General features: G+C 50.3%; 1 protein-coding gene across 4 annotated transcripts in view; it reads left to right on the top strand.

Annotated features, from left to right (window-relative positions):
- ARHGAP22 (Rho GTPase activating protein 22) overlaps nucleotides 1-14,092 on the top strand; it is a 169,236-nt gene that overhangs the window by 57,515 nt on the left and 97,629 nt on the right. For all 4 annotated transcript variants that reach the window (XM_070364477.1, XM_070364478.1, XM_070364476.1 and 1 more), the window contains one exon: nucleotides 5,654-5,741. In XM_070364477.1, coding sequence (XP_070220578.1) covers nucleotides 5,654-5,741 — 88 coding nt within the window. The remainder of the gene's footprint in view (nucleotides 1-5,653; nucleotides 5,742-14,092) is intronic.

Here is a 14,092-nt window from a genome sequence, read left to right as displayed (position 1 = left end):
ACATAATGTTATTCTTAACATTATCTTATTATACCTTATGTCCTTTTAATGACTGAAGAATCTGTACTGAGGTCACCTCTCTCCTTTCCTGGTATTATATCCTTTTAATAACTGAAGAATCTGTACTGAGGTCACCTCTCTCGTTTCCTGGTTTTGGCAATTTATCTTCTGTTTCTTGTTTAGTCTGGCTAGAGACTTATCAATTGTATTGATCATCTCAAAGAACTCGCTTTTGGTTTCATTGACTTTATTACTTTTTACTTTTCATTTTATTTATAGCTACTCTGATCTTTATTTTTTCATTCTTTACGTTGGGTTTAATTCACTCTTCTTTGTGTAGTTTCTTTGGTGGACGCTGAGGTCATTGAGGACTTTCATCTTTTCTGATATCAGCATTTAGTGCTGTAATTTACCCCTAACTACTCCTTTAGAGGCATGTAACAAATTTTTTTAATTTTTTATTTTATATTGGAGTATAGCAGATTAACAGTATTGTGATGGTTTCAAGTGGACAGCAGAGGGACTCAGCCAAGCACATACATGTATCTATCCTCTCCCAAACTCCCCTCCCATCCAGGCTGCCACATATCATTCAGCAGAGTTCCTTATACTCTATAGTAGGACCTTGCTGGTTACCTATTTTAAATATAGCAGAGCGCACATGTTGAACCCCCTAACTGTCCGTTCTCCCACATTCTGCCCCCTGGCAACCAAAAGTTTGCTTTGTAAGTCAGTGAGTCATGTAACAAATTTTTATATGTTGTGTTTTCATTTCTATCCAATTCAAAGTACTTTCTAATATTTCTTTTTGACTTATTTTCTTTGATGTACGAGTTATTCAGAAGTATATTAATTGGTTTCCAAATATTTGAGGATTCTCCAGAAATTTTTCTGTCATTGATTTCTAACTTAATTCCATTGTGGTCAGAGAACATATGTTATATTTTCATTCCTTTTTCCATTTATTGAGTCATGTCATGGTCATCTTAGTAAAAGTTTTATGGACATTTGAAAACATATTCTACTGTTGAGGAAGCAGCAATCAGGTCAAATTGGTCAAAACTGTTTTTTCAGGTCATTTATATCCTTACTAATTTTTTTTTATCTGCTCATTCTCTAGATTCTTGATAAATAGATAATGACGTTTTTACTATAATTGGGGCTTCCCCGGTGGTTCAGACAGTAATATTTCTATTTTCTATTTCTCCATTAATCTTCATTCCTTTGGTCCTTTTTTCCAATTAATATCATTTTCCTTCTGTCTAACTGTCTTTAACAATTCTTGTAGTATGAGTCTGCTAATGATGCATTATTTCATATTTGTTTTGTATATCTTAAAAGATCTTTACTTAGCCTTTATTTTTGAGGAGTACTTTCTCTGGATTTAGAATATAAAGTGACAGGTTTTTTCACTGCCTTCAAAGACGTTGTTCCTGCTGCAAAGTGCTAATGCTCACTCTGGGCTCCTCGGGGAGATCCCGGACCCCTCTAGTCCAGAGCGCGGTTTGAGGCGCTGCAGGCCCCCCTTGTCCTGGGGAACTGCAGATGTCGGAAGCACAGCAGCTCCACCAAAACCTGGCTCCAAGGCCAGCGTGAAAGTATTGAACCACTTTAACCCTCACAATAGCCTCCGGAGGTGGATACTATTATTATCCACATTTTACACATGAGGAAACTCACGTGCAGACTGTTTATGGAAAAGGCAACTTTCTTTGGATGCTTTAAGTTTTGCCCCTAAACACTAGTTCTCAAAGTGTATTCCTGGGAGCCAGCAGCATCAGAAAGCTGGTTGGAAATGCAGATTCTCCTTTTTTTTTTTTTTTTGGTCAAGCCTCGAGGCTCCAGAGATCTTAGTTCTCCCAAGGAATTGAATGTATGTGAAAGTGCCAAGTACTAACCACCAGGCTGCCAGGAATTCTGAGGGAGTTCCTCAGATTCTCCTTCCTTCTCCAAACCTTTATAATCAGAAACCCCAAGGATGGTCTATCAGTGCTATTGCTTGCCAGCCAGTCGTTAAATATTTCCATTATTAGAATTTAAATCATACAGACCTACAATTAAATAAATTACATTAAAAACAAAGATAATCAATGGATAAACAAGGTCCTACTGTGTAGCACAGGGAATTATATTCAATATCCTCTAATAAGCCGTAATGGAAAACAATATGAAAAAGTGTATATATATATACATATATATAAAACTGAATCACTTTGCTGTACATATAAAACTAACATGACATTGTAAATCAACTATACTTCAGTAAAATAAATTTAAAAAATAAGTAAAACAAAAGTAATCAGTCCTCAAAATGTATCACCCCCAATTGTTTGACTTCATTTACTACTCTTTGTGCTCAGGGACATCCTTTTGCTGACAAAGGTCCATATAGTCAAAGCTTTGGTTTTTCCAGTGGTCATGTATGGATGTGAGAATTGGACCATAAGGAAGGCTGAGCACAAAAGAATTGATGCTTTCAAACTGTGATGCTGGAGAAGACACTTGAAAGTCCCTAGGACAGCAAGGACTTCAAACCAGGAAATCAACCCTGAATATTCATTGGCAGGACTAATGCTGAAGCTGAAACTCCATACTTTGGCCACCTGATGTAAAAAGCCAACTCACTGGAAAAGACCCTGATGCTGGGAAGACTAAGGGCAAAAGGACAAGGGGACGACAGAGGGTCAGATGGCTGGGTGGCATCATCGGCTCAGTGGACACGAGTTTGAGCAAACTCAGGGAGACAGTGAAGGACAGGGAAGCCTGGTGTGCTTCAGTTCGTGGGTTCGCAAAGAGTCCGACACGACTTAGCGACCGAGCAGCAACAGGACAGAGCCTGCTGATCAGTGTCCTGTTTGTGTGGCAGGAGCCCTGCAGTAAGCTTCTTCTTGGAGTCACATTCAATGGTGACATGAAATGGGCCACGGGGAGTAAGTTACAGAAGTCGGCAGACACTGCAAATCAGATGGCCTGGTTTGTATCGGAGAGCCTGTTGTTGAACATTTACCACAACACCACCAGACCTAGCACCCTGTTTTAACAAGCCCTGGGTTGACTCTGATGCCTGCTCAAGGTTGAGACCCAGCCCAAGAATGCTGGAGGCTTCATACTGACTCCTGTGTATCTGGCATCACAGATATCATGCCGGAAACAGAAAAGCCGGTTCGGAGGCCCCTTCACAGTGACGGAAGCCACACTGGGATTCTGATTGAGTACTGGTTGGTGAGTCCCAGAGCCTGCTGGCTCTCCAGGCAAGCTTCCTGCGCACAAAGTCAGCGGCAGCTGTTGTCACAAATGTGGAGGGAGAGTGCTCCGGCGTCAGACACCCCCGGGGGCACATGCCAGCTCACCCTTGCCAGCAGTGGTGCATGGAGATGACTACTTCACCTCTCCAACCTCCATCTGCTTGTCCAAGAAAATGAGAATAGTGCTCACCACTGTGGCAGCTCTGGAAAGATTAAACCCCGCAGTTTAGACAAAAGCCAGGAACATAGTACAAATTCTGTGAACAGGAGTTATTGCTGCTTTTCCATTCAGCTGGAGTAGAAAATAATGTCAGTGTCAATACTGTTACTCCCATTTTATGGACGGCAGATATTGAAGCACAGAAGAAAAAAAGCAAAGTGCTCAAAAAGTATACGGAGACAGTTACTGAAACAGCTCACACAAGAGACCCTTCCCATTAGCCAGTGATGGATCTCACGCACACCATGCAGTGAACGTGTGTCCCCTTCCTGGGGTTGCGGTCCTGATTTATTCCCACTAGCTCTAGGTTCCCTGGAAAGAAACTGTTAATTCAGTTACAACGATTACCATCTGGTTCTCTGGTTTATTGCTGTAATTTCTCTAAAGCAAGCATCCGTGGGTAAAAATGCCGTTCTGCCTTTACATTGCTTAAATGAGAAAAGCCATCTCTACGTGTTCATGCAGCACAAGACTTCAGCAGCCACGTGGCGCCTCCACGAGTGCGTGCTCAGTCACGTCCGACTCTTTGCAACCCCATGGACTGCAGCGCGTCAGGCTCCTCTGTCCATGGAGTTCTCCAGGCAAGAATACTGGAGTGGGTTGCCATTTCCTCTTCCAAGGGATCTTCCCAACCCAGGGATTGAACCTGCATCTCCTGCATTGGCAGGCAGATTCTATACCACTGAGCCATCTGGGAAGCCCTCCGGTGGAGCCTCCAGTCACCTTTAAAGCCAGAAATTGCCTGGAAAAGATAGGGGTGGAAAGAAGAGCACTCTGTGACCACACGTGGGAGTGGGGACTGGAGGCGACCATGTGGGTAAAGCAGGTGACTGTGCCAGTCACCTGGGCAAGTTCAGGGAGGGGTGATGTTCTTCACTCGGCGTGGAACCCTGACACAGAGTAAGAGCTGGGGTTTACTTAGCAAATACACAGCTTTCACTATGCCAGGTCCTCCTCTGAGGGCGTCCCAAGTACTAATTCACTTAGTGCTCACAGACAGCCTGACAAAGGACTATTACTCTTCTTAGGTAAGGAGATCGGGAGGTTGCGCAGAGAGGTTAAACAATTTGCCTGAGGTCACACAGCCAGGAAGTAGCTGAGCCAGGATTTGAACCCTGGTAGGTGGATTATAGGTATGGAGTTTAAAATGCATTTCCCATGGAGAGAACCAATAACGTGTAGTTAGAGCTGTATGTAGTCTGAGTTGAACAAACCTGAGCATGAATGAAGGGCCTCAGTGGACATCAGTTGCTAACATCGAGAAAGGGGATGAAGGAGGCCCTGCTGAGCCCCGTGTGTGGGGACAGTGAGTCAGGTGGTTATAACGGCACCTTGGTGTTTAGAACAGGATTTCTTCAACAGGAATCTGGCATCTCAGTGACCCTGAGAAGTGGGAGTTACTATCCTATTGTGCAGACATGCAGACTGAGGTTCAGAGAGGTTAGTCGCCTGAGGTCACCCAGCCTGGAGGTGCAGCACAGGGGCTCAAACCCAACCTGCAGGTCTCTGTATCCCATGCTCTTCCTCTGCGTCTTTCAGCCTGGCTACCAGATTTCAGCATTAGAGAAGAGGGTGGGCCCCGCAGGGCCCCACCCCCTGTAGTATACACACAGGGATATACCGGGCTTGAGGCACGATTTGTGCTGATGCCCTCTGCATGCTGGCTGGCGCCATGTAAACGGGTAAAGAAATGAAGTCTCAGCCAGCCAGGAGGGGGCACAGCTGGGCTCATACAGATCTCTTCCCCCATGTCACCTCCTGGACAGTTACATACAAGAAGCCTTCCTCTCCTGGACTCTCTCCCACCTAAAACCCCTGCCTCCGAAACCTAAAATGGGCACGCTGGGACAGGGGGTGCCCCCCATAATATGGAGCCTTCTTCCCTGCTACTGATGGGCTTACCGTGTCTTAACCAGAAGAGTGATAACCCTGGGCATCTCCTGTGAGTCAAGTGCCTCCGAGAGCGTTAGAAGGTAGTGCCATTCCACTCGAGTGGGGGCCCCGTGCAGGGCCTCCTCTGTACCCCATCCCTGCCATGGAGAGGAGGCCTGTGCCCCTGCCAACCTGCCCAGCAGGGCCTGGGGCACTGGGACTCTGACCCTCAGCTTCACCCTCCCCCCAGGACCCTGACCACAGAGGCCCTTTCGCAGCCATCTCATGCTCTCACGCTCGTGTTTTCTCTGTTTAGGGCTTTATTTCTCTGCAAGGGACCCAGGTGACCGAACTGCTTCCTGGCCCTGAGGACCCGGGAAAGCACCTCTTCGAGATCAGCCCAGGTAGGCCTGAGTGCCTTCATCTCTGTGCTGGCGCTGGCCCTGGTGGCCCCGGGGGGTGTCGCCGCAGCTCTGGCCTGGGAAGGGCCATCTTTACAACACTCCTCTCTGCACAGAAGTGAGCTCCGTCTCTGAGCACAATTCAGAAATTCGGGTCAAATCTAGACGATGTTGTAAATTTGGGGAGAATTTCAAAAGCTCAATCAATTATCTAGGTAGTTAGCGTTTGAGGAGAGGAAAATGTGGATTTTAAAATTCACAATCAAACAAGAGAGGAAAGCAATCAATGAGGATACCTTAGAGTGAAGGTCCACACACAATATCTGAGTCACATGAAAATAAGTCCGAGGAAAACCATGAGCACAGGTTTAGAGCATTGACATAAGCTCTATCATGAACCCCAGAACAGAACTGAGATGTAGGGAAATAATTTAACTCAAAGAACTGCTATTATGTTTGCAGTTACAAAGCAGGTTTTTAAAGTTCCCAATTTTAAAATGTGACTCTTACTAAGTAAATGCGTCTTGCAAATGAATCAGTCTGTTTACAGAAGGGCCAGCTCCTACAGCGAGGTGGCGTTTTACTAAGCTTGACCTATCCTGGAGGCAGAGCCTCAGACGAGGAACCTAAGCGATGTTTCCGGAGATGAAAGCACAAGGCGCCGGGAAAGGAGCAGGAAGAGGGAAGCGCCAGCAGGGCGCGCTAGTGAGCTAGGGAAGCACCCGGGCTCAGCTCCAACGGAAGGATTCAGAGTGTTTCACCCAAGGAGTGAGGGGGCTGGGGGTTTCCCCACCAACTCCCACCAGCCATTGGCTGACAGCTGCTCCATGGGGGGCTGACTCTGGCATTTCCGGCCTGCCCTGCACTTGGCCAAGTTCCCTGCATTCAGAAAAAGTCTTCAGGCAACGTTGCAGGTGCTTAAGGAAAGAGGCTGCCAGCTCGGATGGGAACGACTGAGTGTTGCGACGGTCTGGGCAGGGCACCAAGAGCATCAGTTACAGGCAGCTGATCGTCACATCCTCTCATGCGCCATCTGAATTTTGACTTTCTTCTGGGAAGTCGTGGCTGTGGACCGAGTATGCTAGGGCCTCACTGGCATCTGAGCCAGTACACGTACAGTCCCAGAGTCGCATGGCCACCCAACCACTCTGACGAAGTGACCTGGCCACGGGACAGGTCAGCCCAGGCACAGATCAGCCCAGCAAGCTATGGCACATTAGGAATGGAAGTGAATGAATCCAAGCCTGGGACAAAGTGTGTTCATCTTTGCTCTGTCCATACTGGGAGCTCCAGGACAGTCTGCTGGTTAAGTGTAGGGAGACCCTCCCAACTGCATGCTCCATGTTGAAAATTCAAGTACCCATGGTTTCATTTGACTATTTCATCTACTGCAAGAATCTTGATGCTGAAAGTGCACATTGGAAGGTGGCAACAGAGGGATCCCAGGGTATGGAGTGGAAAATAGAGGCTTGGTTGACTACGGAACAGGAGTAGAGAAGGTACCTTCTGCTGAGAAGGTAGAGAAGAAATGAAAGCGAGCACTGAGGTGGGCAGGGCCCCAAGTCTGGGGGAGAAGGAGCTGGACACATGGAAGGAAGGCTTGGGGCAGGGACCAGGGGCCTGGGCCTGGGAGTTGGGGAGGAGTGAGGTGAGGCCAGAACCAAAAGGTAGAGGTCAATACGCACCACCATAAATTCAGAAAGACCCTGGGCATGCGCCCCAAGGACCAGATGGGAATGATCACAGGTGTACATGCTCTTTATCTGGTCAGAGCCACTTACAAAGATTTCTTGGACTCTGTGGAGGAGAAGACTATTTGCCATGTAAGGTAACATATTCACCTTAGGGATGATTGACCTTAGGGTTCTAGGGATTAGAATGTGGACACCTTTGTGGGGCCATTATTCTGCTGCCACAATACTCAAGACATCCCACTAAGGTAAGGGGTACTTCCATGCCTAGTCTATTAGGAAGGACACTGGGGATTAGCAAGGATTGGTCACTTGCCCAACAACACACAGCTGGATGGCAGTGGGGTCAAGACTTGGACAGTCTGACTTCCAAAGTCCTGCAACACAGGCACCTCTTACAGGTCTGGTATCTTCCCTACCTGGGCCGGAGAGGTCCAGGGAGGGAATCAAGGCTCCCCACACTCCTTTATCCCGAGCACAGCAGTGCTGGAAGCACCGGATATTTGCAGGTTCCAAGCTTTGCCTGCCTGCCTCTGTCCTCTTGCCTTTGAACTTGCAGCCACTCCTGAAGGCCCGGAACGACGGTGAGGGCAGCTGTGAGACCACTCGGGGAAAGCGGATCAGGTGGTAGGCGGTGAGGGGTCCACACAGCCTTTGGGGAGAGCCGAAAAGGAAAGACTCGATCACCTCGGCTGGATGCATTTTTCTGGCCTGGGAGAGCCAGGCAGCGGTGCGTGTCGGCCACACCCAGTACCCCAGAGGGAGGGAGACTTGACAACTCTTGGACACGTGACAGAAACACAGGAATGAAAATGCATGAGATCAGTCACATGAATTTTAAGTCATCTGTGCTCTTCCACGGTATTAAAAAAAATCACAACCTTTCATCAAGATAGAATTTAAAATGAGGAAAAGTTATGCTGTGAGCGCCATCTAGTGGAGAGACGTGCCAATTCTGTGCCGGCTGCGCGTTCCTCCCGCTCCTCTTCTCCAGCCAGCCCCAGCCCTCTCAGCCAGGCAGCACCTCTGATTCTTGACAGGCCCCGACAGTCACTAAAGAGTGGGGCTGCAGCTTGAGCCAGTTCTAGCCGCAGAAACCCGATCTCCACCGGCACTCCAAGGCTGGGTTCTGGGTCAGGCCTGAAGGAGTCAGGCCCCCGGAAGGGGCTGGGATTCAAGGACCCTAAGTCTCCTTCCCACCTGGACCTCTTGTCCAGCCCTCTCAGCCTTTTGAGAGCTGCCTGCCCTTTGTGGACTTGATCCTGTTGGCCTGCCAGGCATCTGGCCATAGGCCAAACACAGGCCTTCCTCCGAATCTTCAGGGTAGAGTGAGGAGGAGAGGCCTGCTGAGGTGCTCTGGACAAAAAGCTGCTGAACTCACAAGATGCTTGTGTTGGTAGCCTGAGTTAGGTGATCCGTAAAGCAGTGGAACTCGTTGCTAACATCCTTCTTCTGGTATGAGCATGATGCTATCACAGTCCACTGACTACAGGGATTCAGATGGGAGCCCTAAATCTTGCTGGCGAGTGACTGCTGGTCTATCATGGCTCCTCTGTTGCTGGGCATGTCTTTCCAGAGTCCCCAGTGGCAGGTGGCAGAATCCAGTTCTGACCAATGCAGGCAAAAGGGAAACAGCCAGAAGTTATAGGGCCATGCAGAATCAACCCCCAGGAGGCTGGAGAGGTGGGTGTGGAAAGGGCAGTGGCAGGGCTGCTCAGGACCCCCAGAGGCAGGAATAGAGAGTGGTAGGCGCTCCATGCAGGGAGGGCTGCATTGGGAACGCTGCTCTCTTCAGTCCAAGCGACGTTGATGGCTCAGGGTCTGAGGTCCGAGTGGCTTTGTTTAGGCCATGAACCTACCCCTGGTAGGCACAAGGACCCCACTCCTACTCCTGCCAAACTGAACTCAGGTACTTCCAGGGAAGAGAGAGGAGGGACTCTGCATCAGAGTCTGTGGCTGTTTCTCTGGGGGCCAAGTGTCATACTGATCGTGGCTCTTTCTGCAAATCCACACCGAGGGCCCCAAGTCTGGGTCCCTTTCCAGGCAGCATTTCCTTCTGGAGAGCGAGCACCCCAGTGTGCAGAACTGAGGATAACCCAGGTGAGATGTGAACGGCTGCCCAGAATCTCAGAGCGGGACAGTGCTGTCTTCTGGAGCAGGAAGAGGACACATAGGGGGTCACACAGCTCTGACATCTGGGCCTGCTTCCCATTGCAGAGCGCCTGTCTGCTCTGGGCCCCGCAGAGCACATTTCTCAAGATAAAGTGCTGGAAGCTCTGGAGGGGGACACTGCCCAGGTCAGAGGCCTGGGAGGTGCCCTCCCCCTAACATACTGTTTGGGACCCCCACCCTCTCCCCAGACACTGGGTGGGCATCGTGCAGGCATCCGCCTGGGTGGGGATGGCTTTGAGGCCCTGGGTTTTCAGTTCCACCCAGGCACTGAGGGCTGAGGTATGAAGAGAGCGAGCAGCAGCACCCTGCGGAAGTTGGGGAGATGGTGGGTTGAACCCAGGTTTGCCAGCAACGCCTCTGCTCCCTAGAGGCAGGCGTCTGCACACAGAAAGGAAGGTTCCAGGCAGAGAGTCGAGAGGCTCAGCCCATGTGCCATCCCGCTGCTTGTGCCTTTTCTCTGCGCTCCCCCAACAGGACATGTGTCTCCACAGCACCCAGCTCTGACCAGCTCCCGACCGTCCTCTCCAAAGTCAGGGAGAGCTGGTCAGAAGCCCGACTGTGCCACCCAGGGCCCGCTGGTTTTGGACAAGTCACTCAATGTCCCTGTGCCTCCATTTCATCACTTATAACTTGGAGATAATAAAGCCAAGTGCCTTGAGTTTGGTGAGGATGCAGTAAGAGCCCAGGGCCTGGCTCAGCATTGACACTGATATTTTTCATTCTTCCCTACTTTCTGCAGTCTGTGTATCCTTTTTATTAATAATAACAACACAGTTCCTGCTTAGCCATCACCTGTAAGTTATCAATCCCAATACCGTTTGATGCATGCCCCAACAAGGGTATCCACAGGGCTGAGAGCCCAGAGCAGAGGGCGGGGGTGGCTCACCTGGATAGTTGGGGAAGATTTCACTCAAGCTAAGCCTTGACAGGGGAGGGGAAATGAGAAGACCAGCCCTGGAATGGTCCAGAAGGGAAGAGAGCATACACAAAAGCACAGAGGGCTGGAGCAGCAGGCTGTGCGGGCGACGTGGTGTGCAGAGGACCGCAGTGGAAAGGCAGGTGGGGACCTGGTCATAAAGGGCCTTGGATGCTGGACAAAGAGGCGTGGACTTAGCCACTGCACATCTTCAGCAAGCAGGAGGGATGGTTAAAACCAGAACTGTGTGTTAGAAAAGCCACTGATGTAGTGATTAGGAGGGGGGGATTGCAAGGACCTGGCAGATGAGGTAGACTGCCACTCCTCCTTGCCACCCGCTGCCCCAACCCTCGCCCCGGATAGTGTCCACAGAGGAGACCACCCTGCCCTGCCAGAATGCTCACCAGTGAGCGAGGTGGGGGTGGGGAGCAACTCATAAGCTGAGCTGATTAAAGTCAAGCTCTGATTCTTCCTGTGTAGTTCCAAGCTCATGTGCCAAGTTCTTTGCAAGGGGATCCTGATCATGCACATGCCTTTGAGGTCTGTTTAGGTGGGTCCCAGCCCCAGCCCAGGCTTTCCTGGTGGCTCAGTGGTAAAGAATCCACCTGCCAATGCAGGAGAGGCGGGTTTAATCCCTGGATCAGGAAGAGCCCCTGGAGAAGGAAATGGCCACCCACTCCAGTATTTTTCCTTGGAAACCCCATGGACAGAGAAACCTGAAGGTCTACAGTCCATGGGGTCGCAAAGAACCAGACACTGTTTAACGACGAACCAACAGTAATGACAGACCCAGCCCAGCCTCTAACTCGCTGGGGGCAGCCACAGCGCATGTCCTTGGTCTGGTTTCCCCAACTGTAAGATGAGGAGGCCTCCGAGGTGTCTACCTGCCCCAGGAGAGTAGCCTTCCACAACCAAGCTTGCCCCAGGAGAATGGGTTCCAGCAATTTCTTCGGGCTGTGCTGGGTCTTTGAAGCCTGTCTTAAGCCTTGAGCTTATAGCTACCCGTCCTTATTTGCCTGCAGCTTGGAGCAGATAGGATAACTGCTGCCTGCTGTCTCTGCTGCCTGACCTTGAAGTAAAGCCAGCACACACAGATCAGTCTGCAGAAGCAGACTGATACGGGGCTCCTGACATCCCTGGAGCATCACTCATCTCATTAGCCGCCTCCTGAGCGGGATGCCGAGCTCAGCCTATCTCGGCACCTGGTACCAGCCAGCCAGCATATCAGCCTGACCCTGTGTGGCCCCGCTGAGTTCGCCTGCGGCGCGCCAGACGATGGGTAATGACTAGAAATGAAATTAGATGAGCAGTTCATGAACACTCCCCACCCCTGAGGGTGGGAGAATCAACAAATGCGAAAGTGGTTTCCGGCACTTCCCTGCTTTGTGGTCTAGCCCTCCTGTCTTAACTTCACTTTTCTTAACTAAACACCGGACCAGGTACGGGGAACCCCCATTGGTGTCCCTGGAAGTACATGCTCTTGCAGAGGAAGTTGCAGTTCATCCCTTTGGCCAAAATCACGTTCTAGAGCAGCCTTGTTCGATAGAAATACAAAGCAAGCCCCGTTTGTAGTGATATCGACAATCCCCTGGCTCAGTTACACCAGCTGTATTTCAAGCGGTCACATGTGTCTGGTAGAGCCCTACTGCTCGGTGGAGGCCTGGATGAGGAGGCAGCTGGATGTAGTGCCTGACAGAGAATAGCTCAATGCTGTCGCCGTTTGGTTGTTGAATCATGTCTGACTCTTTGTGACCCTAAGGACTGTAGCCCTCCAGGCTCCTCTATCCATGGGATTTTCCCAGGCAAGAATACTGGAGTGAGTTGCCATTTCCTCCTCCAGGAGATCTTCCCAACCCAGAGATCGAACCAGTGTCTCCTTGGCAGGTGGATTCTTTACTACTGTGCCACCTGGGGAGCCCAGGTGCTCAACAGGTACTCCAAAAATGAAGGGGGTAGGGGGAGGCGAGCAAGGGGGTTGGGGGGAAGCCGAGGTTTCGGAGTCAGATACTGAGATTCACATTTGAGCTCCCTCACTCACTAATGCCAAGAATTCAGGCCAGTAGCTTACACTCTCTGTGTATCATTTTCATCTTCTGCTAGCAGAAATAAAACTACCTACTTGGCAAGAAAGCTGTGAACATCACGTGAACTAAGATATGTGGACGTGCAGAGGCCACGCACTCTCCACCAGCCTGTTCTCTCTCCCTTCCCTCCCTCCCTCCTCTCTTGTTCTCTCTCTTCTTTCCTTCCTCTCTCCTCTTTCTCTCTCTCCCTCCCTCTCTCCCTATCTTTCAACTTCTCTTTTATCTGCCCTATACAAGCAAACTTCATGTTTCTCTAGTTTGTGGCTCTCAAAACAAATTCCAGCCCTCCAGCAGCGGTTCTCAAGTTTACCTGTATATCTAAGCCCCTGCAGCGCTCGTCAAAAACCCTGGATACTAGGCTCATCCCCAAAGTTACAGATTCTGAGATCTGGGATGGGGCTGGAGAATGTGTTTTTTTTAACATGCTCCCAGATAATGCCACTGTTGCTGGCCTGGGATAATTAGTTTGAAAGGGAGCTCATGGAAAGAAAGGGAGAAATTTCATATCTAATGCCCTTAACGGTGCTTTTTCCTGCTTTTTGAAGACAGAGTCCTGCAGTTTTGCTTTGCACTAGGCCCCACAATTTACGTACTTGGTCCCAAGCACAATGGAGGGCAGTGGGGCGCCCAGAGGCTTTGTTCATGGAGACATGGGTCTGGAATAAAGGAGGTGACGATCCGGCACTGTGCTAGGAGGGTCCGCTGCAAGCAAGGCTGAGCTGCTCCAGTGCGGAGGGAAGAGGGCACCGAGGGCCTTCACGGCCAGACAAACAGATGTGAAATGCTGCTGCAGGAGCAGGTGTAGCTGTGCTTTGTGGGGGCCACAGACAGACCAGGCATGGGGTTTTTTATTCCCTGTCTAAATAGCACACTCCCTTGGGCATGGGGATACTCGCGGGATAAGAGGAGACCACTCACAGGCACCCAGGGTCCCCCAAGGTGCAGTGCACATGCCCATCAGCTGCTGGGTCTCCCTCCCAACAGCCACTGGACCATGGTGCCATGCCCCATCCTGGACAAGAAAGTCCATCCTGACATCTTCTTTCCCACAGCCTGAAGCCCTACTCTGTGCACTGGTGCTGTCAACCAAGCCAGGGACTGTCACCACCGTGCTCCACCCTGAGACTCTGCCGGGTACGTGCTCCTGACCCCAACTTTCCACCAGACTAGGGGAAGGGGTGGCAGCAGTCACTGGAGGGAAGCAGAGGTGTGCTGTTGGCCTGGGGCACCAGGAGGCAGGGGGTGGCTAAGCATCCCTGGAGGCAGGAGGCTCAGGAGCAGAACCACAGGAGAGCTGAGGTTCCAAGCCCTTGAATATACTCCAGTGGCCCATCAGACCTCACTGACAAAATACAAATTTAAAGACAAAATGATTGACAACCTCAAGACAGCCACCAGAGAATACCGAATGCCTAGTGCAGGGTCCTTCCCAGGGAGCTCCTTTGCACCTGCCCAGGTCACAGGCCCCTGAAGCCAGCCCTGACTGTGGGC

Source organism: Bos mutus, chromosome 28, assembly GCF_027580195.1.
Source record: "Bos mutus isolate GX-2022 chromosome 28, NWIPB_WYAK_1.1, whole genome shotgun sequence".
Taxonomy (NCBI): domain Eukaryota; kingdom Metazoa; phylum Chordata; class Mammalia; order Artiodactyla; family Bovidae; genus Bos; species Bos mutus.
This window is presented reverse-complemented; position numbering and strand designations above follow the sequence as displayed.